The sequence below is a fragment of the Saimiri boliviensis genome, chromosome 1 (genome assembly GCF_048565385.1).
Source record: "Saimiri boliviensis isolate mSaiBol1 chromosome 1, mSaiBol1.pri, whole genome shotgun sequence".
Classification (NCBI taxonomy): domain Eukaryota; kingdom Metazoa; phylum Chordata; class Mammalia; order Primates; family Cebidae; genus Saimiri; species Saimiri boliviensis.
Genome location: NC_133449.1, coordinates 260,164,170 through 260,190,366, shown reverse-complemented (window position 1 = coordinate 260,190,366; position 26,197 = coordinate 260,164,170). Strand labels below are relative to the sequence as shown.

General features: G+C 39.4%; 1 protein-coding gene across 1 annotated transcript in view; it reads left to right on the top strand.

Annotated features, from left to right (window-relative positions):
• Nucleotides 1-348: 348 nt before the first annotated feature.
• The window catches only part of GHR (growth hormone receptor), a gene marked incomplete at its 3' end in the record, with an annotated part of 145,697 nt that continues 119,848 nt past the window's right edge, over nucleotides 349-26,197 (top strand). The window contains 1 exon segment of the mRNA NM_001302931.1: nucleotides 349-418. Within this exon segment, the coding sequence (NP_001289860.1) occupies nucleotides 349-418 (70 nt within the window).

The window sequence follows — 26,197 nt, the reverse complement described above, 5'->3', positions numbered from 1 at the left end:
ATGGAAGTCAACCTCACTGGCCCTGTTATCGGTCCATGGTGGTCACTTGCTGTGAGGTGTTTCTATGGCTTTGAGCCAGAATGTGAACATTTCTAGTGTTCATGTTATTTCCTGAGACAAGCACTCACAGGAAGTAGAATTTATTACAACCTGCTGTTTGAGTTCACGAAAAGTAGGACAGTATGATGAGACTCAGGAGCAATGAAAGACTTACTAGAATTCCTTCTGGAACTGACTCATCAACTCTTTCATGACTTAGCCATTCTTTAAACTGTATTTTATGATAATGTTCTGCTTTTAATTGCTGGGCTTTACCTTACACTTTTTGTGATTGCAGGTCCTACAGGTATGGATCTCTGGCAGCTGCTGTTGACCTTGGCACTGGCAGGATCAAGTGATGCTTTTTCTGGACGTGAAAGTAAGTTCTCTTTTTCCATTTCCACCTTCAGTGTTTTGAAATAACACTGAACTGTATTTGTTACATCCGAGGTTTTTGGATAATTTAATTAAAAGTTGCAAGTTTTACGTAGCAGCAAATAACTTGACTTAGCTTTAAAATCAGAAACTAGTAGGACTTTTCTGTGGATGTTTAGGAGGAATGCAGTAGTCAGTCAGCTTTGGCATCTGATGTTTTCATATCAAAAATTAATGCTACAAATCATGCTGAGGACATTTATGTTGAAGACAAGCCAGGTCTCTTGTCTCAGTCTCTGGGAGAGATATTGAAATTACACTGAAGGGTTGTTAGCTTATTGTTCACTCAGCTCATCTGTGACTAAGGATATCGTGGTCTATTCCCAGAGCTCAGAATTCAGGCTTGTTAATTATATTCAGTGAGAGAGGAAATTGTAGGTTTCCAGTGAATTTCACCTCTCACTCTGGGTGATTACCATTTGACTAAGTTGAGGAAAAAGACACCTGAAATAATTAAATGATATACCAGAAATAATGAACTTCCTTCCCCATCTCTATCATTCTCCCTCTTTTATACCCCTCTCCTGCTAGAGAAGTCTCAGTATGTTTAAACTATGTTTCATAGAAGACCTAAAGGAAGAGTAATGAAAGGGAAAGGGAAGAAGAATTTTTCTGTGAGAAAGAAAACTCTGCTCTCTAAAGGGTGGGAGACTTTTTTTTTAAATGAGTATTTAATATTTTTCCTTGCTTGGGCATCTATGGAAGAAAGAAACAATGTATTTCTCCCATGCTATGGCACTGAATTTAGTTGTTGTTTTAAGAGTGTCTGACTCCCTTTCTCACCATTCAGCTCATTTTGGAAAACACAGTTTAACAGCAGACTTAGGGCTTTAAGATGTCCTCCCTGACCTTTTAGCCAAAAATAAATCCGTAGTAGTGAGCTGCTGAGAGTGACCAGAGTCACTTAGAAAACGAGAAGAGTAAAATATGTTATTTTATCTCTTAAAGCAATTTAAAAATATTTATAGAAAAGAGTCATAATTGTTTAAAATATTTTTTGGTCTCTCTGGTGTTACAATGTCAACATTATGCAAGTCAAACATGGAGAGAATTGCAGGCTCCATTTCAACAGCTTTTCCCATGGCTGGTTTTAGACCCTGGTTCTGAGCCAAAGAATTGCAGCTGAGATCCTCTGCTGTTCCAAAGTCGTGGTGGCTTAATCTCTTGTTTCTTCATTAAGGTGACTTTCACTCCGCTGGGCAAGATTTGTGGAATTTTTAAAAACTTGTGAAATGAAAAGTATGGCACAGGAAATCTTTAAAGAAAATTAAAAATGCATCTTCAGCTGAGAGATTAGAGCTTAAATTACATTTTCGTACTAGAAAGTTTGCAAGGAGCAAAGGAGCATCTGTTTCAGCTGCTTCAACATTTCAGTAAACCTTTGACTTCCTAAATAGAGTGAAGAGAAAACATCGTTAGTTGCTATTAATATTTGCTTTTCATTTTTCTTTTTAATAATTTTGGTTGATTCATTTATTTGTTTAGGGGGAGTAGAATATAAGCAAATGCAATGGTTTGTACTAAACACAAATCACGTATCCTACCAGTACTTACACATAGGAAATAATTTAACAGAGAAGAACATTTTTTGTCTCCTTTTTTTTGTCTTGTTGAGCTAACCAGTATTTCTTTTTCCTTTGGAATATGTGCATATTCCAGAATCCTTTCTTAATATTGTCTGAGGATTAAGGTTGCGGTATGATGTTTATATAAAAAGGCATATATAAGCACGTTCGAGCATGTGTGTACATGTTCGCCTCTGTGTGTGTGTGTGTGTGTGTGTGTGTGTGTGTGTGTGTGTGTAATCTAGTTCTGGCCACTTATCTAATGAGGTCATGGGTTCAGCCAAAGTTAATGCATAACATGACACGTGTCAATCTCAGATGACTTTTATGGGCCATGTGTTTGTTTTTCTGCCAGGTCTGGATCGTAGCCAAATCACTTTGTTTTTATTGGTTCTCCTATTGTATAAGGCAGACTAAAAATATAGGTAAAATTTTTTTAAAAGAAAAGATAATACTGTTGAGTTCAGTTTGGTCAGTGAAAGATGTGGCACTGATGGGTAAGCAATCTTGGAAGCATCGCCTGGAGAAAAGTCACCCAGGAGCTGGTAGAAGATGACAGATCTGTATGCATAGGAAAGGGTGCACTTGAGCAGGATTTTCTTGCTTGGGCAGATGAGCAATTAGAAATATACTGGCCCTGAGAGGATTTTTTTTTTATTAAATCTAATTGCCCTGTGGGAAATTTAATGAGAACTAAATTTGAACAGTGCCATTATTGTGTTACCTAAAGTGTTGTAATAAATGTTTTCTTTCTGTCTCTCATCCTTGATATGAAGCTCTATATCTGCTCCTCAAAGCCAGTTACGTAGTCTTGAGGAGAATTTCTTATTCCAAAATCAGGAGTGATCCACAATGCCTTGTTTTCAAAGGGCTTCACATGGTTGACCTATCAACTGATTGTATCAAAATTGCTGCTGCTGGAGTGATGTTGCTAATGAGAAATATGCTTAAAGATCTGATGGATATAAGTATTCTTCCAGGGAGTGCCTGTTATAAATTACATTACATATCTGTACTTGTACTATTTCAATCAATCCATCCTTGAATATATCCTTTGACCTCAGTAACCTAAGGTCGAAGTAGGCAATCCCCTGTCTTGTAGTTCAGTCTAACTGGGACGTGAGGAATGTCTAGAAACTAATGAGAAATTATATAGCTTTAAGGTCTGGATTGTGTGATGAAGAAAAATGGTCAAGAAACCCTGAAAAAGAACAGATCAAGGTGAACTAGGATAGTTAATTCAACAAATTCAATGTACTGTTAATTCCTAAGAGCTTCCCATTTTCAAAGCCTATGCCTATGGCTATGAGGAATACATTGATTCTTCCCTCAAGGAATTTGTCATGGGTTAATCGATTAGGCATATACACCAATTACAATATTAGGCATTGTATATTAACTCTCAAAATGGCTTCAATCACACTTTATAGAAGTGGTGATGACAGGAGGGATATCTCAGCTGTGGTAAATTACAGCTTCATGAAGGAAGTTGGCATTGTTTCAGTAGGGACTAGAATGTTGCGTTTAAGATTTTAAAAGGCTGAGAAGAACAGAAGGCTATTACAGGAATAATTTATGTGATAAAGCAACAACATAAACAGAATTGTACAGGTATAGATATGAGATATCCATGGAGAACAATTCATTCACTTACTGTTTACAATACACACACACACACACACACACACACACACACACGGCTCTGTGCTAGGCAATGGATGGTTCTATTTTACGCATTTAACATTCAACAAATATTTCTTGAGCACTTACTTCGTGGAAGGCATAGCATTAATTTGGCCAGGGTGTGTGGTATGTAGGTGCTATATTTATAATTATTCACTTTGGGGGCAAACTTAGGTCAGTAGGTTTGAGATAAATTATAGAAGGCCTAGAGATAGCAAAGGCATTATGGCAAAGGCTGAGCTCTTGAAGAATGGCTAGCATTTGGAGAGGAAGAAAAGAAAGAGGAAGTGTATGCCATATCCAGCAAGTAGTAGTCCTCAGTGTTGGAGCCCAGACAAAAGTGCTACCTGCAGCTGGGCACGATGGCTCATACCTGTAATCTCAGCACTTTGGGAAGCCAAGGCAGGTGGATCACGAGGTCAGGAGATTGTGACCATACTTACCAATACGGTGAAACCCCGTCTCTACTAAAAATACAAAAATTGGTCGGGTGTGGTGGCACGCACCTGTAGTCCCAGCTACTCAGGAGGCTGAGGCAGGAGAATTGCTTGAACCTTGGAGGCGGAGGTAGCAGTGAGCCCAGATTGTGCCATTGCACTCCAGCCTGGCAACAGAACAAAACTCTATCTCAAAAAAAAAAAAAGTGCTACCTGCACGATGGAACAGTGTGTGTGTGTGTGGTGTGTGTGTGTCTGTGTGTGTGTGTATGTGCCTATGTGTGATATTCACATGTAACATATATGTTTACATAGAATATTGACGTATAATATTTACATAAACACATTTATAATTGTATTTGTGTACATATATACCTATGTGTGTATATGTACACTATATGTATATAGTGTGTATATATATATGTATGCTGCATGTATGTAGTGTATATATATGCATGCCAGTTGGGTATGACTTGCAGGCAAAGCACATAATTGACATCATTCTAATTCTGCAATAGGTGTTATATCATTCTATACCATTCAAGGTAAGAAACTTGCATTAGCTATGAGATATCACATCCTAAGGGAACCAAGAGCTCTAAAATAATGTTTTCTGTATATTTTGAACATTTTTCATAAACCTATGCACACTGACAAAACGCTTATTTGAAAGAAAAGACACTCTGTTCTCATTGCTATCAGATAGGAAATGGTGGCACAGCATACAGAACCATTTATTTTTTAAAATAAACTCTATCCCACTACAGTTGAAGTTACACAGAGCCCTGAGAGGATGTCAAGATATGTTGGCTATATTTCACAAAAGTATTAGAGTCGTGGTTGCAGTTTGTAAACAGTAATGAATGTGCCTGTTAAATGTGTTTAAGAATGAACAATTCAAGGCTTTTCATTCACAGTGGAAGTGGGGGAAAAGCCACAGAGCTTTTGATTGCTGCTGTCTTGACCATCATTCAGAGGTAAGAAGAAATCTTATGGTGTGTTCTAGTGCCACGGCCTGAGTCCATGTACATCAGCAATCCTATATCCGCTTGTTCTCTGGATATTGCGGACTTTATTTGATGTTGGAGTTCAGCAGGTCACAACAAACTGGGTTAATCTAGATGGTGCCAATGTAGATAATGACACAAAAAAAGTGTTTCAAGAAGGTTTTATTAAGTCATTTTAAAGATTCAAGGAGGAATTTTATTTATTTATTTATTCATGAATGCATACATGCATTTATTCATTTTTTTTTTCTTTTAGAGATGGGCACTTGCTGTGTTGTGCAGGCCCCAAACAGTTCACCTAGCTTCAAATAATCCTTCTGCAGCCTGCAGAGTAGCTGTTACTATAGGTATGAGCCACTGTGACCAGCCCAAGGAAGATTTTTGAATTTATATTCTTGCCTTTAAGGAGTTCACAATCTCTAGAAAAGAAAACAGAGAAATAAACATAATTTAATTGTGATCCTTTTAGGTTTTTAAAGGACTTTAATCTAGGTAACAATACTGTTAGATTTTTTCTTTGGCAATAACTCTAGTAATAGAATAAAAGTGAATCTGAAAGGGACGAATGTAGAGAAGGAAGGGGATGACAATAGGTCAGGAAAGAGTCTAAGTGTGACAGGAGTGATAAAAAAAAAATAGATGGGGAGGGATAACATGGGGAGAAATGCCAGATATAGGTGATGGGGAGGAAGACAGCAAACCACATTGCCATGTGTGTACCTATGCAACAATCTTGCATATTCTTCACATGTACCCCAAAACCTAAAACACAATAAAATATATATAGTTTAAAAAAATAGATGGATCACAAATGCAAGAATGTTAAGAAGGGAGAATCGCCAGTACTCAGAGTCCAATTAATCTGTGGATTTTTGACTTGGGGAACTATCAGTGCTTTCTTTTCCATCCATTTCTAAGTTTCTGCATTTTTAATTAATGTGATCATCAGCAATGACTCACATTTAATGCAGTGAAGTCCTGGTGCACAGCTCAGCCTATTAGCATTAAAGTGGTACTTGCACAGAACAGCTCTGTAGGGGAGGAAACATGCTGAGGCTGGATGACAGCAGACTGTCTAAGCTATGCTTCTTTTGTACCATTTCCCCAAACTCCTGCCTGTGTCTACTCTAGGTCCCACAGCTGTCTGCTCAGCTCTGCAGTATGGCTGTGGTATGGCTCAAGCTACTATGCAGTGAGGGTCTACAGCACGGACAAAGACCTGAACTCCCTCCTCATTGTAGTCTCTGGACATTTGTGACTCTATCCCAAGACCTTGACAAGCTCCCAAATATTTTATCATTGCTAGAGTATGTACTTACCTCATGGCATATGATAAAATATATGCAGGATGAATTGAGAGCAGCAAAGCCCTGTGCTGGGCAGAATCTGGGAGGTTGGTTAGGCTTCACAGAACTGAGTGACTCACCCCTACAAAAATGCTGGCAGTGTGAGTGATTAGATTTGTGACTCAGCTAATTAGTAAATTGAAGGAGTGGGACCACCTAAGAATAACCAGAACCCTGAATGTTAGTTAAGTTCACACATGCCAGTGATAGAGTATATTTCTGGTCGTCCACATTAGATGCCAGCTCTTACAGGACCAGAGCCAGTCTTGGTTGTATAATAGAATGTTTTCACACCACTTTGGTTCCTTAGCCTAAACTGGGGCTCTTGTTGTGGGGTAGACAGGAATGAGGTTGACATAATGTATTTGGTGTTTGGTGATGGCAAAGAGCACCTGTTCATAGACACACCTGGTTGCCACCTCTGGCTAGGGACCAACCTAGGTTCAACTCTGCTAAAGTCCATGTTGGCCTTTACTGGACCAGCCAGGCTCTGCCTGAAATCATTCCCTACAGCAAGGGGCCCGGGTTTCCTCAGTCACCCCAGTCCTTTTTCCCTAGGAAAACCATCTCATGAAGAACTTGACATTGGTGATTTTCTCTTCATTGTGCATTGAACTCAATGGATTACTTACCAAGAGCTAGTTCCATTTAAATCTTAATGTTACACTGTATGTGATGAAGAACTGTAGGCAGTTCAGAGTCATCAATAAAGACATCTTTTGGGGCCTCTACTTGGCTTGAAACTGCCTGCTTATCCACACTGCTATGCACCTAGCTTGTCATCAGGCAGAGTCAGCAGCAGCCACAACACAAGGGTCTACCCTCATCTTTCCCAAGCAGCAGGCATTATGGCTCCATTTTGACTTTTCTGGCAATACTCTCATGGATTGTTAAATAATGGTGTCAACAGTGTCATCTTCAAACCTGAAGCAAAGCTTCCTCATTTGAAATCTGATGCAATTAACCCTATGAAGAGAGTATTCCTTAGTGCCCTGTCTGGCAACTTCTGCACAGACCAGAAGGCCTTAGGGCTTAGAGACTTCTTCAGCTTCAGCTGCAAATCTATTTTTTTCTGGTCCCTTGTTCCCAGAATGTAGCCATAGTGTTTCATCAGGTACATCTATCAAGAATCTCTGTTTCTGTTTATATAACAAGTTAACTGGCCTTAAGCCTCAACCTTCACAGTGTACGCATTACATTTCCATGGAAGGATTGTAGGTATTAGAAGATGGTGGATCATGTCTCAACCACAGAGGAAATGTTTCAGGATGTTTTTATGGAAGTTTTCAATAACAGGTGGGACACAGGGGATGGGATAGAATATAGAAAGTACACGAGGTGCCATACTTAGATGGATCTGGGGGCTGGGGGGAGGGAGGCAGGTAGAAGGTGGCATTTGTTGTGTGTCCCTCTTCTAAATGAAGTGATAATACCACCTGTGTTTCAAGAGTGTGGAAAGTTTGGATTGAGCTTGAAATAAATATAATTTAATTGGTTTCAAATAACTGAACAAAATGACCATTGCATGCCCTGTGTAATAAAATGTTATGGAATTAAAACTCACTAGATGTTAAAAAAGTATATTTTTCTCATTCCTGATGCCCAGCCTTCAGCATTCTGATGAGGGTCTTCATTTCTTTGTTGAATGAATAACTGAATCAGCATCTAAATCCTTGGATTTCCTCAGTTCTGTCCTGCAAGTGTCACTGATGCTCTTATCTCCAGCCCTGAGCAAGACAGGGGTTGAATTAGTATTCCGTTATAGTGGAAGGGGTCTAGAAATATCTGTGCCACTTTAGAAGCTAGGCTTTGTGGGCTTTCCCTGGGGATGGAACGATTTTATTTTTCTGTTTTATACTCCAGATACCAACAAGATCAGAATTCTGCCCTAAACATTAATGTGTGGAAACTTGATGTCCTTCCTAAGCCTTGGTAGCCTCTCTCCAGGTGACTGAACTCTGAACCCCATGCACCCATCACTGGCCAACATTCTGCATTAAGTGAACCAGTCACCCAGCACCATCTGCCTGATATCACCTTTATCTCTACCCCCACCTACCTGATTAAATCTACTCAAATATTGACAGACATAATGATGCCTGAAGATCCCAAATCCAAATTTTCTTTGCCCCTTTGAACATTGAACTTTAGATTACAAAAGACCCTGACTAGGGATCCTGTGGATAGCTGGGTCAATTTTCTTAGCCCCGTTCCTTAAAGATCAAGTCTTTCTAATTTTCCAGTGAGAGAACATCTTGAACTATGAAACTCTCGAGGTTAAAAGTCAATTTATATTAATAAAATCTTTAATTTCTTGATCTCCGAATATGAAAAAAATGATACTTTGTGTATCTTTTAATTTTTTGGCAAAACCCTGCAAATTTGTGGAAAGCGAAATAGTATTGGCTACTGGATAACCATGTGCTATGTGTAAATATTAACAAATTCGCCTCAGTGGACACTGAATTGATGATGTTTGTCACATTGTATTTTGCAGAGCCTTGGCTCCCAAAAATGAGAAGTCATTTTTCAGGAGAGGACCATTTTGTGTTTGGCTAACATTTAGGACATAGAATTCCTTCTCCTCTGCATGTCACTGACCCACTACATTCTTGATTGTAGCAAGAAGAGCCATGCTTTGCTTAACATCAGCAAAGCACTGACAGCATCTGCTACAGTGACTTTGGTAGTTTCTTACATTATGTGAGCCTTAGTTTTCTTACTTGTTAAGTTGGAGGAAGATGACTTGCTCAAAAAGGCTTCAATGAGGTAACGCAAGTAAAGCACCTATTGACATTACTACCCAGGAAAACAGTTACCAAATACAATTAGTCAATTGCTAATTCTTATTGTAGGAATTATGCATAATTTCCATAATTACAGGAAGCTCTATATAATTATTATATATAATTCCTATAATTGGAATTACCAATTGGCTAATTGTATTTAGTAACCACTGTTATTGTCCTCAAGTTGAGTTATTGCAAACCCTGAGGCCTAAATAAACATGCAAACTAAACTGACATGTAGAATTTGATTTATAACAATATATGCCTAAAAGAAGCGGTTCATTTCCACAAGGAGGTTTTGGAAGCTACCGATAATTTTAATAATGACTACAGAAAACTATCTCGAAGAAGTTTCTAATGTTTAAGACATGATAGCATAAGCCTTTATAAAATGGGATACTGTTCTATATTTATAGTTGTAAGAAGCAGTGATGGGTTTGATGAAATTGTATTACTCCAGTTCTAGGTTTCTAATAAAATTAAATCAGATTAATACAGCAAGTAGATCTTTGGTGAGTTGATTCTGATGCTGGGAGTGATTTTCTTCATTCTTACTCAGAAAGCCTTCCATGAGAATTAAATGAGATAGCATGTACAATACCTGGTATAGTTACTGGTAAGAGGTTTTCAGTAAAGGCCAATTTCCTCTTTATTTATCATCTCATCAAGAGAGGAAGAACAAGGAAAATTAGGTTACTTTTCTGAGAAAATACTTTATGCCAATTACAATTATCTGAAAGTAGAATGAATTTCTAGGTTAGGCAAGACTAAAGTGTGGGTATGCAGAGCTGACCTGCCAGGGCACTCTGTTTGGAAGTACATGGAAATGTATGCCCAAAATACACTTCACATAATTGTTTTGATCATACACAGTTTCCACATAAGATTATATTTAAATGACTAATTCAGCAAATATGAAAAAGGCAGAAAACCAGTGGACACGATGATTCCTAAGGTTCCTTTCTTCCTGGTCTATGCCCTAGTGTGTTCTTTGAATTGATATTCACTGGAACACATAGTTACTACTGGAGATTGAGTTATAAAAAGATTCAAATGGGTTGCTACACTATATATACTTAGGAAATCTTTTTTAAAAATAACTTATAGAAAGACGTTCAGTTGTGAGAAACAAAAGGTATTTCTGGCTACCCCTTTATATTGTTTGCATGACTACATAGCCATCATTTTCATGCTTACTTCCCCACAACCACGTATCATTTTCTCAAAGGAAAATGACTGAATTCACTTGCTAGTTTTGACTCTGAGGCTTGTTTTAAACAACTGATATTTAAATCCACCTAGTCCTCTTCAGCTATTCTCCTAGGCACTTTAATATTAAGAAACAGCTGAACTTATACATTTTGTAAAAGAGCTCAATGAATTCATTCTTCTTGAAATACATGGAATTACCCAGGTGCTAGCTATACCCAAGAGCCTTTTCTAAAGAAAAAAAGGTTTGGCAAACCCAGCATTCATCCTGGGTCCAACAGTTAGGAATCAAACCATGAACTTGCTGTTCCTCTGTTTGTGGTTAGCTTGTTTGTATATTTTTGAGGAAGATGATTCAATGCAAGAAGTAGTTTTACATGGTACATTAAGTAATCTTCCTATAGAATATACTTAATCAGAAAAATATTTTTGGACTAGAGCTCACAGAACATATGATTACAATAGTTTTCAGAAAGCAATGTGCTAAATGAGGATTGCTCAACCTTGGCACTATTGAGATTTTAGGTTAGATTATTTTTCTATGGTGGGAGGTACATGTTTATCAGCATTTGTGACCTCATGCACGCTGGATACCAATAGCCCCCCTTCTCAGTTGCAACAACCAAAACAACAGACATTGCTAAGTGTCCTCTAGGGGCCAAAATGGTTCCTGTTTGAGGACCACAAGTCTAGATCGGGTAGTTACATATTGAATTGACAGTCCCAGGATTGTTGTGGGGATCATATGAGGTAAAACTTTTAAGTTTTTTAAAAAGTGAAACAAATACGTATAGTTACATTACACCTCTTCTTTTCATTCGTTACTCATCTAAGATTTTTTTGAGCCAGATGACAGAGACCCATAAATAAATGAACCTTAAGAGACTCAAAGTTTTGCCAGGTAAACAAAGAGGTTAGAAGAAGAAAAGAGATGATGTCAGATGTGCCTTAATAAATGTGCATCTGTAAGTTTTTGTTATGGGAACCCCAAGAAAGGAAAGGATACCTCTGAATGAAATCATAGAAAACCATATAGTTGAAGCTCTATAATAGGAATTACCAATTAACTAATTGTAACTAATACCCTTTTATACAATGTCATATGTCCATGTAGTTTTGAAATCTAGAAGCAGTTGAGGTTCATGCTTTTCATTTCTCAGGGAGACTACTGAAGTGGTATCAAATCTGAATGAGCAAGAATTGAAGTTGTCACAGACAGCTATTAATTCCCCTGTCTTTTTCATACTGGCTCCAATGATAGCAAACAATCAAACAAAAAAATAAAATTAAAACGAAAGCAAAATTTTATCTCAGATTTCCCTAAGTACAGCAATAAATATCAGAGACATTAGGGAATAATAATATGTCAAAGTAGAAATTCAGTCCTCCATATGCTCTTCAAGTGGAAGAATTAGGTCTGTTTTAGTTCTGTTGATTCTAAAAGAAACATTCAGACTATCAAGAACACCTGTTTTAACTCTAAATCTGACACTGTGTTTAGATAGATCGATCGATCGATCGATCGATCGATAGATAGATAGATAGATAGAATTGTTCTAGGGTATTCTATATTAAATATTCATTAACAAGAAAATTTCACATAAAAGCTGGCATACTTGATGGAGCCATATTTACATGAAAGGTTGCAGCATTTTCTTCTTTAAACCTCCTCTGCAATTTGACCAATTCCGTGTTCCAGGGAGTACTCAGAGGTTGAGCAGGACATGAGTTGTTAGCTTTAGCGTGTGCTGCACTAATGGTTATGAGTCACATTTGTTTTGGAAGATCACCCTTAAAACCTGTCACTCATGCTTGTTTATGGGAAAGGCAACAACTTAAACATCAGTTAACAAACCCCCATGAATGCATGGTCACATTTGAGTGCTTCTAACAAATGCTTCCTTTCATTTCTCCCTTGACAACCCTGAGAATTAAAGTCTGGTGGAGCAAACTGGGAGACATCCATGGAACATTTATTAAAGAAAGCATAGGAGAGTATGATAACTGCAAAGCCAGCTGTTGATATTAATATAATTGGCATGAGATTAAATTTCATCAGTCTTAAAACCTGCTTTTTACCACCAGAGAAATCAATCTGCAGTATTTAAGGTTACATTAATGTGGAGCATTCTGCATACTGAACTGTCACATGCCTTTAAAATAACCATGCCATACTGTTTTTTAAAAATCATTACAAGTGAAACAAACAGCTGACAGGTGGATCTATTGGTATATTCAAGTTTCTCATGTGAGAATTTCCCCTACTTTATTTGTAATTGCAACTTGATTATGAGAAACAAATACATCATTTATAGGCAGAAGTATGTGTCAGTAGCCTTTATTTGGCAGTTCACTGTGAAATCCCTATTATGATTCAGAGGACATATTTATGTCTTATCTCTAGGTTGATCTGGTTGCCTTCAGCTTTCCTCACTTGAAAAAACTATACTTAAAAAACTATAAGAAGTCAAAATTAATTAATGCAGCAAATATTTATTGAGGACCTATTATCTACAGGGTGCTATTCTAGGTGCTTGGAATACCTTAATGAATAAAAGATAAAAACCCCTACAGTAATGCTGCTTTCTTTAGTGAGATATGTGTGTGTTTCTGGGCTGGAGGACATGTATGTAAGGCAGACAATAGGCTCTAAAAATAATAAATTAGTGTTTTATAAGATGGAAAGTGCTATAGAATACTGCCTATTTGTTCCTCATCTGAGTATACCCAAAAGTTGATCTTGAATATTTTATACAAATCTCCTAGGTTCTAAATGTTAGAAACCAATTAAAAATAATTTGAAGCTAAACTAAATATCTTTGTGGTCTCTCTGGCTGGAAGCCTCAGGACCAGCCCTCACTGTTTACTGATGAGGAAGCTGAGGCCCAGAGAATTAAATGATGTAGCCAAGATTTCAAGCAGTTACTGGCAGAGGTAGGACCAAGACACACAACCTCCTTCTCTGGTGTGCTTTTCTCAATAGGTTAGCATTTAACAGCAAGTGGTTTAGTCGATAGAATTTATTTGAAAATCTGTTTGAAACATAACAAAATGCCTGCTTATTCCTTCACTGCAGAGCACTCATCAGCAGAAAGAAGATTTTGAAGTTTATGAATTAGGTTCAGACAAGACCCTTATGAAATCACTGTCCTCTCTCCAGTGGCAGATGTATGCCCACTGACTCCTCACCCATCCTCATTCATCTTTTATATTCCTTACAAACTACCATGATTTTTCTTCTGCTTTCCAAAGCACCAGCAGAAAAAATGAAAGATGGGTCTCTTGATTGCCATCACAAATCTCTTTCTAATTCTTGCCTCCATTCTTATTCTGCACATTACTTGGACTTGGCCATTATTCTTAGGAGCTCCACTAAATTACTTGATTAAAAGATTGTTTGGAAGTCCAGAGTAAGAACAGAATTGAAAAGACGCTGCACATTATGATGGAGAGGAATAAACTCCAGTCAAAAATCATGGCTTCTGGACTCACCACCCTAAGGCAGCCTCGCTGGAACTTGGTTTCCCAACTGTCAGTGGGGTTTTAGAATCTTCCTACTTGCAAGCTTGTTGTGAGGATTAAAAGGTTAAGAGAGATTGTATCTGCTATGGATTTGTGAAAACTGTAAGTTGCAGTCCACATTATAGTAATTGTAGTTATCTCTGCCCTTTCTTTCTCTAAAGACAGGTTGCTAGCAGAACAGACAAGTTTACCATTATTTTGAAGGTTGCCTTAAGCATATATTACGCTAGTGAAGTTGGTCTTCTGAAAGTTGGAAGGGACCTCAGAGGTCCTGTATTAGAACAACTGTGGCTATTTCTTAAAATAAGATTAGAGTTTTCTGAAAAATACCAATTCTAAAACCTCATACCTAGAGATTCTGATGTGGAAGATCTGGAATTGATGGCAGTAGTAGCCCATCTGGAGCCACTGCTGCAAAGACGTTGGCTGTAGTGGGGGTAGTACAACTGGGACTGTGCCCTCCACAGAGCTGGCAGGAGCCAGGAACAGGCGGAAAGCCTGTCCCCTTCTGAGTTGGCAGGGGTGGAGCCCAGTGCTCTTTAGGCACAGTAGCAGCCACCCGGCTGCAGCTCCAGACCTGGGCATCCTTATGCTCTTGGAGGCCCAGGAAGCACCCCCTGCTCCTGCAGGCTCAGAAGTGCCTGGGCTCACTCCCTGGCCTCTTTCTCCACCCACACCCAGCCCCAGCTTCGCAGCAAAGCAAAGTTGTGGCTGAGCCTGGATGCTGTCATGACGTGGTCAGGTGTGCATGCACTTGGACAGTGCTGATACACCAGCCTCCTGCCACCTTGGCACTCTCTGTGGACTTTGAACACCAACCAGCATGGGAGGGAGACTGAGGGAGACTGTGGGTGGTTTGGCACAGGCCTGCTGGCACCCCTCAGCATGAACAGGCTGGGTGCTGTGAATGACATGTAGATGGCAGCAGGAGGCAGACAGACTCCTGGGTGGAAAAGGGCTGGTTCCCTGTGAAGCTTCACCTTCAAGCCAGGGATGGCGAGAAGCCTGGTGGCCGAGCTATCAGTTCTGGGTGGAGTGTTTGGCCTGGAGTGAGAACTTACGGTGCTTTTTCCAGGCCTGCACATAGCCACCCATGGACCAATAAGCACACACTTTCTCCTTTCTGATCTTATAAAAACCCTGGACTTAGCCAGAGTTGCTCAATAAAGTACTTTGCCTTGCTCACCTTCCAGTTGTCTGCATACCTCATTCTTTCTGGACATGGGACATCAGGACCCACCTAATAGCAGGACTGAAAAAGCTGTAATGAAAACAGGGCTGAGACATGCCTTCCCTGTCATTATGGGTGACAAGGAGAGAAGAGCTGCAGCCCTTTGGGGAGCCCAGACCTGTATGACACCTCTTTGGGGCTCTGAGGTTTCCGGTTTTTCCAAACTCCCAGTCATCGCCACATTCCCCTCATCCAGATGCAATTCTCCACAATGGAAGCTACTTGTGGTACCTCAGATCCAGCCTCAGGTTTGCACGAAGCTCGTGCCTGTGCTAGTGCCTGGAGCTGCTCGCCCCACCGTGGCAGCTGATGTACCTGGCTGTGCAGAGTGGCTGGACCCCATGCTTACCCACTCACGCATCCCTCATTGCTCCACAACTGGCTTGCCCTTGGCAGGTGTGGGGTGCAGGCCAGTAGCATGAGCCAAGTATAGCCTGCCAGGCCAGGTTGGCAGAACAAGCCCAGTGGACCCGAACAAACCTTGGACAAAGGTGCCACTGGCCACAGAAAGGAAACACAAGGTTTCTGGTTGGAAAAGTGACACCCAAAGAATCCTGCAACAGAATGATCCTCTGGAGTTTTTTTGTGTGTTAGGCTTGCTCGTTTGTTTGATGAAAACTCCAAACATGAGTCTGAAGATTAGGCAGTTTGGGAAGACTTGCTTCAGCTTTCTACTCTCCTCTCCCATTTCTGTCTTCACTTAGAAATGGAAACCTGCCAATTACTCAAGATCTTACCTTTCCCATTCAGTCAACCAGGCCCGTGCTACCCCATTACTTTGCACTCCACCTTGACAATTGCTATTGCCAAGCATTTACATTAATCTATTTTGACATCCTCTCCTTTCTACCTGCTGCCCTCTGGTGGAAGTGCTGACATGCAGTAAAACATGTAACCATGAACAGTAGGAAAGTAACCACTTTGAGCAGGTTAGTTCACACTTGTCAGAGCAAGGCCCCCAGTATGACTGACCACAACTGTACCGGAAATCATTAGGATGGCCTCAAGCTGTTTGGATGCTATTTGCACACAAGTTACATTTACAGCAAAACTTTGTAAAGACCCTGACATTTATTAGGGACTTTTTAAATGTTTCAAAAATCTACCTGGAAAAGATTACTCTTGGGATATTTTTGTTTCTTTGTTCCTCATTTTCTTCTTTTGTCATTTACCCAAATTCTACTTCTTGCAAAAGAAGGTGGTTCTTTCCTGCCTCCCCCAAATCTTTGGATTTTCCAAATCATGCAAAAAATAAAGCTATGTATGTTTTAATTCTTACAGTTTAGAAGCTTCCAGTCGCCACAGAATTCACATGAACTGAACATTGACAATGTAAAGGACACTGTATTCTCCTAGCATTCCTCCAAGTCTCTTTGAGGTCCGTTAGTAGCCTTCTTTTTTCCAGGAGGCACTGAAGTTGAGAGTTTAAGATTGTAGTATGTCACAAAACAAGTGGAAAAGCTAGCAGTAGAACTCAGGTCTGGCTGATGGAAAACTCTTATATATTTTTTAAATGTGCTTGTTTGGTGTTTAGTGATGATATAGTCTTCTATGAGGTAATAGATAATAACTTCTATGGTAAATGTTATTAAGGCTCATGGTACTATATAGCAAAAATCATTCAGCTTTTTAAAAATAAATGTTTTATAATCAGGTGTCACTACATAATCTGCAATTATTCCTTTTAGCAGAAGAACATGGTAGGAATGGGGGTAAGTTTGGGTAGGAGGAAAAGACAGCAAAAGCCACACCACTGAAGCAAAGTTGACTAGATCCCTCAAGCTTTGAAGAAACTAAATATTTATCTATGTTAACCAGCAGTGCAGAACTCATACTCCAAACACTGATGTAAACTATGTGTGTATGTGTGTGTGTGTGTGTGTGTGTGTGTTTGTGTCCTTCCCCCATAGGAGTCTGCACAATTATTAACACTTCTGGTGTAGTGGGTTTTCATAGTTCTATTCTTGATTGTTAATATTATAGTAAGTGATTTGTTATGAATATATTTTTCCTTAACTATCATAAACAATGTAAAATTTCATTTGACTGATTTTTTCTTAGTATTCTGTATCATTATTTTCATTAGAATATTCATACAGATTATTCAGCTTCTTAACTAGAATGTACAAACACATACACACACACACACACACATTCATGCACAGAACTGCCTTCTTTTTCTTTGATGGGAGAAAATATACCACTGTATAGTAAGAGAATTTGATTTGAGTCTCAGACATACCCTTTATTCTCCACATAACTGGTAAAGAGTGGAAAGAATAATACTTGGGATCTGGATACCAGTTCCCTGTCCTCTAACCATTTAAAAACATTTTTACCTTGGCCAAGTAAATACACTTTTTTTTTTTTTTGAGATGGAGTTTCACTCTTGTAACCCAGGCTAGAGTGCAATGGCGCTATCTCAGCTCACCGCAGCCTCCGCCTCCTGGGTGGTTCAGGCAATTCTCCTGCCTCAGCTTCCTGAGTAGCTGGGATTACAAGCATGTGCCACCATGCCCAGCTAATTTTTTGTATTTTTAGTAGAGACAGGGTTTCACCATGTTGACCAGGATGGTCTCGATCTCTTGACCTCGTGATGTGGTCGAGAGATCGAGGCCACCTGCCTTGGTCTCCCAAAGTGCTGGGATTACAGGCGTGAGCCACTGCGCCCAGCTCGTAAATACAGTTTTATGAACTTCAGTTGTACCTCAATTGAACAGGTTCATACAGCTGAAAGGATCCCTCAACCTTAAGGAATCCTTTCAGCTGTATGAGCCAAACCTTGATTTGTGCAATAGTTGAAGCCCCTGAGTAGTAAAATAAAAAAACATGTTAATTAAAATTAAATAGCCATCAGTTGGATCGGTTTTCCACTGGCTTGCATAAATGATGCTTTGCCTTCCTTTGTGATAGGTACTCAGCTCAGAGGATTCCTTCAATTGGATTTTCTTTCTTGTAGTTTTTCTGATTCGTAAATAGTCTATAAACAAACGCTAAAGTGTTATCGGTAAAAGAACCCTCGATTGAGCCTTTTATAAAGCAAATAGTCCTATGTAAATAATGACATCTTATTTTATGTTTGTGAGTTTTAGGGTGTAGGGCATGTCTGACTAGATAGCTAAAGGCTGAGCTCCAAGCAGCTAGCTGCTACTCAATCTCCACACCTGGAATGTTTCAAAAAAACCTCCTGTGTTTTCTTTTTGCAGCCAAGCACTGATGAGCAGGATTTCAGAAGTACAGCCACACACTTTTTTTATGCACATTTTAAAAGTTTATTATTGTCATAGATTACTTGTTTTGAATCAAAATTTTTTTAAAGAAAACATAATCTCCCAAATCTTACCCCCTCTCTCCCCGAAGTTTCAGGATTCCAAGGAATATTTTTATTTTTTAATGCATAAAATACTCAGTAAATGTACAAAGGAAATGCTTACAACAAACTTGAAAAAAAGGGAGCCAGTGATTGAAAAGGGGAAGAATATCTAAGCTAACATTACTAACCTGGCAACTGTTATCGGTGGTGGAGGCATAAAGCCTAACACAGTTAAGAGACTAGACTGGATTTACATCCTGGGTCCACCAGGATTAGTTTTGTGACCTCAGAGACATTGCTTTCCTTCTCTGTGCCTCAGTTTCTTCATATGTAAAAGGAGATAATTATAGTGAAGAATGATTGTGAAGATTATGTTGATACAAAGAATGTCCAAAACTATGTGACACACGAATGCTTAATAAATGTAAGCTATTATTGTTACAAAACTAAAGAAAGAGAACCCAGAAGCATTCAGTTTGATGGGATTCAGATATATGTTTTACTTTCCTGTTCCTCTTCTGACTTCTCTAATCTTAATATGCTTGCCTCTCAATCTATCCCTCCCTCCTATTTCTCTTCCTCCAGCTTAAGAATTGTCAGTAAAAGTATTTAGAAGAAAATAAGAGATGCATACTTCAGAGGGTGCCAAGCTTTTGGGTAAAGTACACTTTTCAGCTAACATGACTGTATTCAACAGTAATGGGCTTTATAGCAAGAAAAAGCTTATTTCTCAAGAAATGGATTTTAGCTTTTTAATGGATCATTCTTTTTGTATGGATAATTCCTCTGAAGATGGAAATTGGCTCGATGATAGGACAGTTGTACTCAGGGATCTAGATTAAGGGAGTAACATGTTCGCTTTTAGGAGAGAAGTTTAATCTGCAACACCTACTTGCCTTATTTAATCAATTGTTGGTCTTAGCTGCTCAATTTTGTACAGGTGACTTGTATGGCAAATTCCAAAAGAGTGAAGCATCAGGCCTTCAGTGCTTTGGGGTGTCTTTCCAGACCTCTGCTCTGCCCCCGCCCTCACCAGGGCCCCACTGACCTCAAGGGGCCCTTCTTGCCAGGCCATGAAGTACATCTGAGCCAGAGGGCTGGGACTACAGCCAAAGCCAAATGAAGGTGCAGAATTTAGGACTAAAAAAAGCCTGAGCATGTGGCACGGGGTATAGCAGATAAGTTTGTTGGAGAAATGGTTTATAAATAACATGAAAAGGGGAAAGGGATAGAGGGTCAAAATATTGAGTTGTTGAGAGTTGTTCAATATTTGAGGTCAGTCTCACCATTTTTAACACTAAACCCAAAAGTAATACACACGCACACACACACACACACACACACACACACACGAGCTCCCTGAATAAAATTAACTCCAGCTGGGCTTATTTTTTCTTATCAAGACATTTGTAAGTTTGGCAGTAAGCATTTTTAAACAGGATCTCTTTTATATGAAATAAATTGAAAAACATGTGTCTACAGTCAGGACAAACAAACGAACAAAAGCAAAACAAAAGCAATAAAGAAGCCCCAGGAAGGCATGATGCTTTTCTGAGGATAGTATAAGGCGGGGATGCTGCAGAAACTGAAATATTTAGGGATCTTATTGAAATAGTTTTCTTTTCCTCCAAACAAAGCACCCATCTCAGAGGGATAGATGGGCTAAAAGACAAGGAATAAAGTAAACAGAAGATTGGTAACTTGGGAGGTTTTCTTTTTCCCTTTCTCTTCTTGGTTTTGATTTGCTCTTCCCTCGTTAAAGCCAGAAAGGATAAATTTTGGTCCAGAACTCCCAAGACCAGAGGGTCAGGGAAAGCAACTCCAAGGGTGGAAGCTATGAATGCATCACTGGTCTAAACTCCGCCTCCTTCTTCCCTGGGAACGTTGCACAAACACAACTGCCTGATCTTTCTGTTTAGTGGCATAGGTTTTGTTCCCTTCTCTTTCACATGGGAATATGAATTTGGAGAAAGATTTGATTTTTTTAAGAAACAGAGACTTGACTTATTCCTCCAACAAACTCTTTCCCTGGCACAGGGAGACCACAAACTAAGTGAATAACAAGATGAGAAGCTTAGACGAATGGGACCATATGCCTTCTGGTGGAGTTGAACCACGCTCCCTGTCCACCATCCCCTCATCTTGCCACACTACTACCCCTCTCCTGTCTCTTCCATATTCTGGGTCACATGCCTACCCCTTTCTGTAAGTCATAATTGCCCAGAAAGTGTGACCCACTGATGGAGGGCCAAGTTTCTGATAAGTGAATGAACTTGTCTTTTCTCCTTGCCAGATATCTGTCTTTGCTAGACAGGGCTGAGTCAGGGAGACTAAGATTTTCAGTGTGAAATTGTATATTGTTTATTGTTTAAAATTGTGATAATTTGCTTTCTGCATTGAGTCTCATTTTCAAAATAAGGTTATGCCTTAAGTCAGATCATACTGATGCAGATTCTGCAGGTGTTAGGAGGCTTCTGTAATTGCATTTCCAGCTATAGGTCAGGCAGTGGTGGATGGTGGTAAGAAGTAACCTATATTTTTGCAGTAGAATTTTGAATTCAAACTCAAGACTCTCTATTTTCTCCAAAGTAAATTGTATTTTGTTCATTTTAGTCCATTGGTTGAATCTAATGAGATCTTTCTGACTGGAAATTCCATGACTGAATTACCAGTTATCTTTCACCTATGGGTTTGGTAAATCCATGAGCCTATCTTTTGTTTGTTTGTTTTCTACCAAAGCCTTTATAATAAAACCAAATTCATTGCTTTGCCAACTACACTTGAAAATTATGCCCCAAGCTGTTCAGGATTCCGGAATTAATTTCTTGAGTCATTTGTTTAGCCATTGGTGAATTCACTTACCTTTATTCGGGCCACAGTAATATAGTTTACTTACAACATATTATAAGAAACTACATCAGCTGCTTCACTGAAATTGAGAAACATTAGATGAACAACGCTTCCCTAAACCACATTTTAATAATCCTTTCATGAAAAGAAAGGAAGTACATTTCCTGTCATGATTTGTTCTTAGTGAAGAACCATGCTGGCTGCAAGTGACCTGTTGTTTCCTTTCTGGGCCCACAGAAATAATGCAATAATTCATTCTAAATTATTGACGGGGACTCAGGTCAAAAGTATAGTTTTAAAAATTCACCATCTTTAACTTGTTAAACATTCGGTATCTCCTGTCTTCTGTCCTCCAAAAATCCAAAGAAATTATCATTTATTGTTCCATTTATGCTTTCAGTATCCAAGACATAACTTATTTGATATTGAACATTTGAACTTATTGCTAACTTTAAAAATATGGCCCATTGTCCTATTGGCTTTATACTTCAGTTTTAATACATTCCCTCAATAGTCTCCAGTCTTGTTATTGTCCTTGCCCGAGAAGAAGAAAATTCTGTAAGAGTTTCCTTTTGCCTTCCTTTCTTCTCTGAATGAAATAATCTTTTTTGTTTTTTTATAATACTTTAGAGTTTTTTGAGATGAGACAAAATTTACCTCAGCTTATAGCTTTATCTTGTAAATGGAAAAACTCTGAACGATTGATTACTGTGTCACCTTGAAAAAAAGTCTATGGAATATACGTGTAGGTAGTTGTATTTTTTTTTTTTTCAGTGTTAACTTGACCATTTTCTTTTCTTTCTTTTTTTAATTTTTTTTATTAGACGGAGTCACACTCTGTTGCCCAAGCTGCACTGCAGTGGCACGATCTCGGCTCACTGCAACCTCTGCCTCCCAGGTTCAATCTATTCTCTGCCTCAACCTCCCGAGTAGCTGGGATTACAGGCGCCCACCACCATGCCCAGCTAATTTTTTGTATTTTAAGTAGAGACAGGGTTTCACTGTGTTAGTCAGGATGGTCTCAATCTCCTGACCTCATGATCCACCCACCTCGGCCTCCCAAAGTGCTGGGATTACAGGCTTGAACCACCATGCCCAGCAACTTGGCCTTTTCCTTTTAGCGTATTGTGAATAATTAAAAGGCCATTTGTGCAACATATAAGAGGACGACGAGGCTTCCATGTGTGATGTTTAATGTGGAGGTGATTTCTTTGAGTCAAGTTATTATGCTTGGGTTAAGTAACACATCTTAAAATTACAATCTTGATGTAGCAAATCATCAGATGGATTACCATTACGTGGAAAGACCCAGTGAAATAAAGACCATTCAGTTCAAGTAGACAGGGATGGTGGTGAGAAATTCACAGCCAAAGAGGGCCATATGGAGGTGAAAACGCTGGAGAATGTCTCCGGGACCCCAGGGATCTGCAGTAAGTCATTGGGAAGCTGGAGAGGAGAGAGGCAATGTTAAGTAGTTATTTCATTTACTCCTTCATAAATGCTTATTGGGAACATGTTGTGTGCCTGGCATCATCCTAGCTTCACTGGAAAGGATGAGGGACATATAAAATGAGAAGGTGAGAATAAGTGAGAAGTAATTGCTCTTTTCTTTCAATTATAGCTGGGCGAGTACATATATCAATATGCCTTTGTGTCATGAACACACACTAAGCAGTTGGTCAAAGTAGTAAGCAGTAGACAACTTCTACTTTCGAATGTAGTGTTTCAAAATACTAATAATTTAAAAAAAAAAGATTTCAGGACAGTTTACCTATAACCATTTAGAGATTTAAGGATTAAAGTCAGAAGGGAAGGAGAAATGTCTCTGCCAGGGAAAGGTTTTAAAACTAGTGTTTTCTACTCAGCTACTCAGTGTGATTTTTTTCAATTTTCTTTCTTCCATTGCATATTGGCCTTTATTGTGAGGAAGACTGCTGTGTTGGCAGCATAAGAGAGATGTGACTCAAGAAAATGGAAACAGCATCGAATATTCAAAAGCCACTTAAATTTGGTGGCATTTGGTCATCAAAAGCAACACAGATCATTCAGTTTTGCCACATACTCAGATTGCACACTAACTGGAGGATGTTAAAAAGTGTTCTATTACAACCAATTATCTGGTTTTTGCCACTTAAACTGTCCTGTGAGAAATGTGACTGTAAAGCAGCCTTAAAAAGAGATCATCTTGATATTAACAAGCAGTGTTGCTCATAACAATAAATACATGCTTATTGACATTCTAACAGGTGACTTTGAATGGATCTTCAGGCTCAGAAACATGGTTGTGTGCCTAGAACTGGTGAGGCTGGAACAAGGTGCGCAGAAGTAAACTGCTTGTTTTCTCTTTTGGATTTCTTTATCCAGCTGTGCATTTGTTGTAGGGACTGCAGTTGATTTTCCTGAAGTAAACCTTGCAACTTGTTTCTCAGTTCAGCACAGTAAAATCTGAGCAGGAGAGAACTCCCTGTCGGCCACCCACTTCGCAATCTTTAAAAGGGAACTCTGTGTAGAACCATTCCACATTAGGCAAATGTATGCTTCTGCAATCAAAATTAAAAACACTTGAGCTGAATCATTTACCGTGAGCTTTAGCTTCCAGCCCTGATTAAAAAGAATGCAGGGAACCCTGCAAGTTTAAGCGGTTTTGGCAGGCGAGGAAACAGCTGTGACATAGTCAAGGGTTGTCTGTAGGAGCTATGCAGGCTGCTGACAGCACTGATAATGCCCAGAAATGGGGCAGACGCTTTCCGCATTTGGTCATCAAAGGGGTGGCAGCCGCTAGGTTCAAGAAGTGAACTTTTGACCCTGTCTGAGACAACTGGCTTTCATGGATCTTGTTCTGTCATTCTCCAGTCTGATTTTCTCTTCCAGAACAAGCAGGTAGGATCTTTGGTTTTTAAACTGTTAGACTGTTATTAAAAGTAAGCTAGTTCTTATAGCTGCCATTGGAAGGGACAGGAGGTGAGGAAGGAAAGCTGCTATTTCCCACTATCCTGCAGGGGTGAGGAAATCTATCAACAACTGTTCCATTAATCAGCGGATGTGCTATCTAGGGAGTATCATGCAGTGGCCAAGGTTTTCAGCATCTAAAAGGCCTCCACAACTCTCTCTGTGAGGTTCTGCCTCCCATGCCTCCAGACCCTTCCCATGCCCCTCAGACTCAGCACTTGCCTACTATCCTTGCTACCAGGGAATCCCTCTGCAGCTCCCTCACCCACCTGCCCCTCCCAAAAGAGCTCCAGACTTTGACCTTTCCCTTCCACCTCAGCATCTGTTTGTGTCTTATGCTGATGGCCATGGAAAGAAACAGATAAACTAGTTTGTGCTGAGGTATGACTAATTAAGTATTATGAATGTGCTAACTCTTTCAGGGATATGTGCGTTTTAATAGAGGACCAGCAGTCCAAAGGCTGGTCTCCCACTGTGCCTCCCTAACAGCAGCAAGTCTATCTCCAGGCAGCCGGTGACCAGGGCTGAGAACTTGCCGCAGACCACCGGCCTCCCCACTGAGAAAGCAAGCAGACTCACAGTTTTTCAGTGTTTCAGGGAGCCTGCAGCAGCAATCCAGTTCCTTCAAAGGGTCTCTGGATTCTCTTAGCTTTCCTAGTATGTTGCTGTGGTGGTACTTGGAGCAAAAGTTCATGATATGAGTCTTCACATGCTGCTCTGTGTGCCAAGTGGGTGCTGCAAGCTAGTTCTGCCTCTATCTGCCATCTTAAACCTAACTCCTCCCACGTTTTTTTAAATTTAACTTTTATTTTAGTTTCAGAGGTACATCTGCAGGTTTGTTATATAGATAAATTGGATATTATGAGAGTTTGGGGCATAAATTATTTCATCACCCAGGTAATAAACATGGTTTACAATAGGTTAGTTTTTATAACCTCACCTTGCTCCCATCCTCCACCCCCAAGTGGGTGCCAGTGTCTGTTATTCCCTATTCGTGTCCATGTGTACTCAGTGTTTAGCTTCCACTTATAAGTGAGAACGTACAGTGTTTGGTTTTTCTGTTCCTATGTTAGTTTGCTTAGGATAATGGCTTCCAGCACCATCCATGTGGCTGCAAAGGACATGATCTCATTTGTTTATGGCTGCATAGTATTCCATGCGTTGTATGTATCACATTTTCTTTATCCAGTCTACTGTTGATAGGCATTTAGGTTTATCCCATGTCTTTGTTATTGTGAATAGTCCAGATCGAATATATGTGTGTCATGTGTTTTGTGTCTTTATGGTAGAGCAATTTATATTCTCCAGATATATACCCAATAATGGGATTGTTGGGTAAAATAGCAGTGCTGTTTTATTTGAGAAATTTTCATCCTGCTTTCCACAGTGGCTTCACTAGTTTACATTCCTACCGGCAGGATAAACATTCTCTTTTCTCTGCAACCTTGCCAGCGTCTATTATTTTTTGACTTTTTAATAATAGCCATTCTGACTGGTGTGAGATGGTATTCATCGTGGTTTTGATTTGCATTTCTCTAGTGAATAGTGATCTTGAGTATTTTTTTCATATGCTTATTGTCCATGTGTATGACTTCTTTTGAGAAGTGTCTTTTCAGAGACTTCATTCCTATGAAAATGCTAGTTAATTATGCAAGTATTAGTTGTTGTTTCCAATAATAGATTTTTTTTTTTGAGCTGGAGTTTTACTCTTGTTGCCCAGGTAGAGCGCAATAGTGCTATCTCAGCTCACTGCAACCTCCACCTCCCAGGTTCAAGCAATTCTTCTGCCTCAGTCTCCTGAGTAGCTGGGATTACAGGTGTG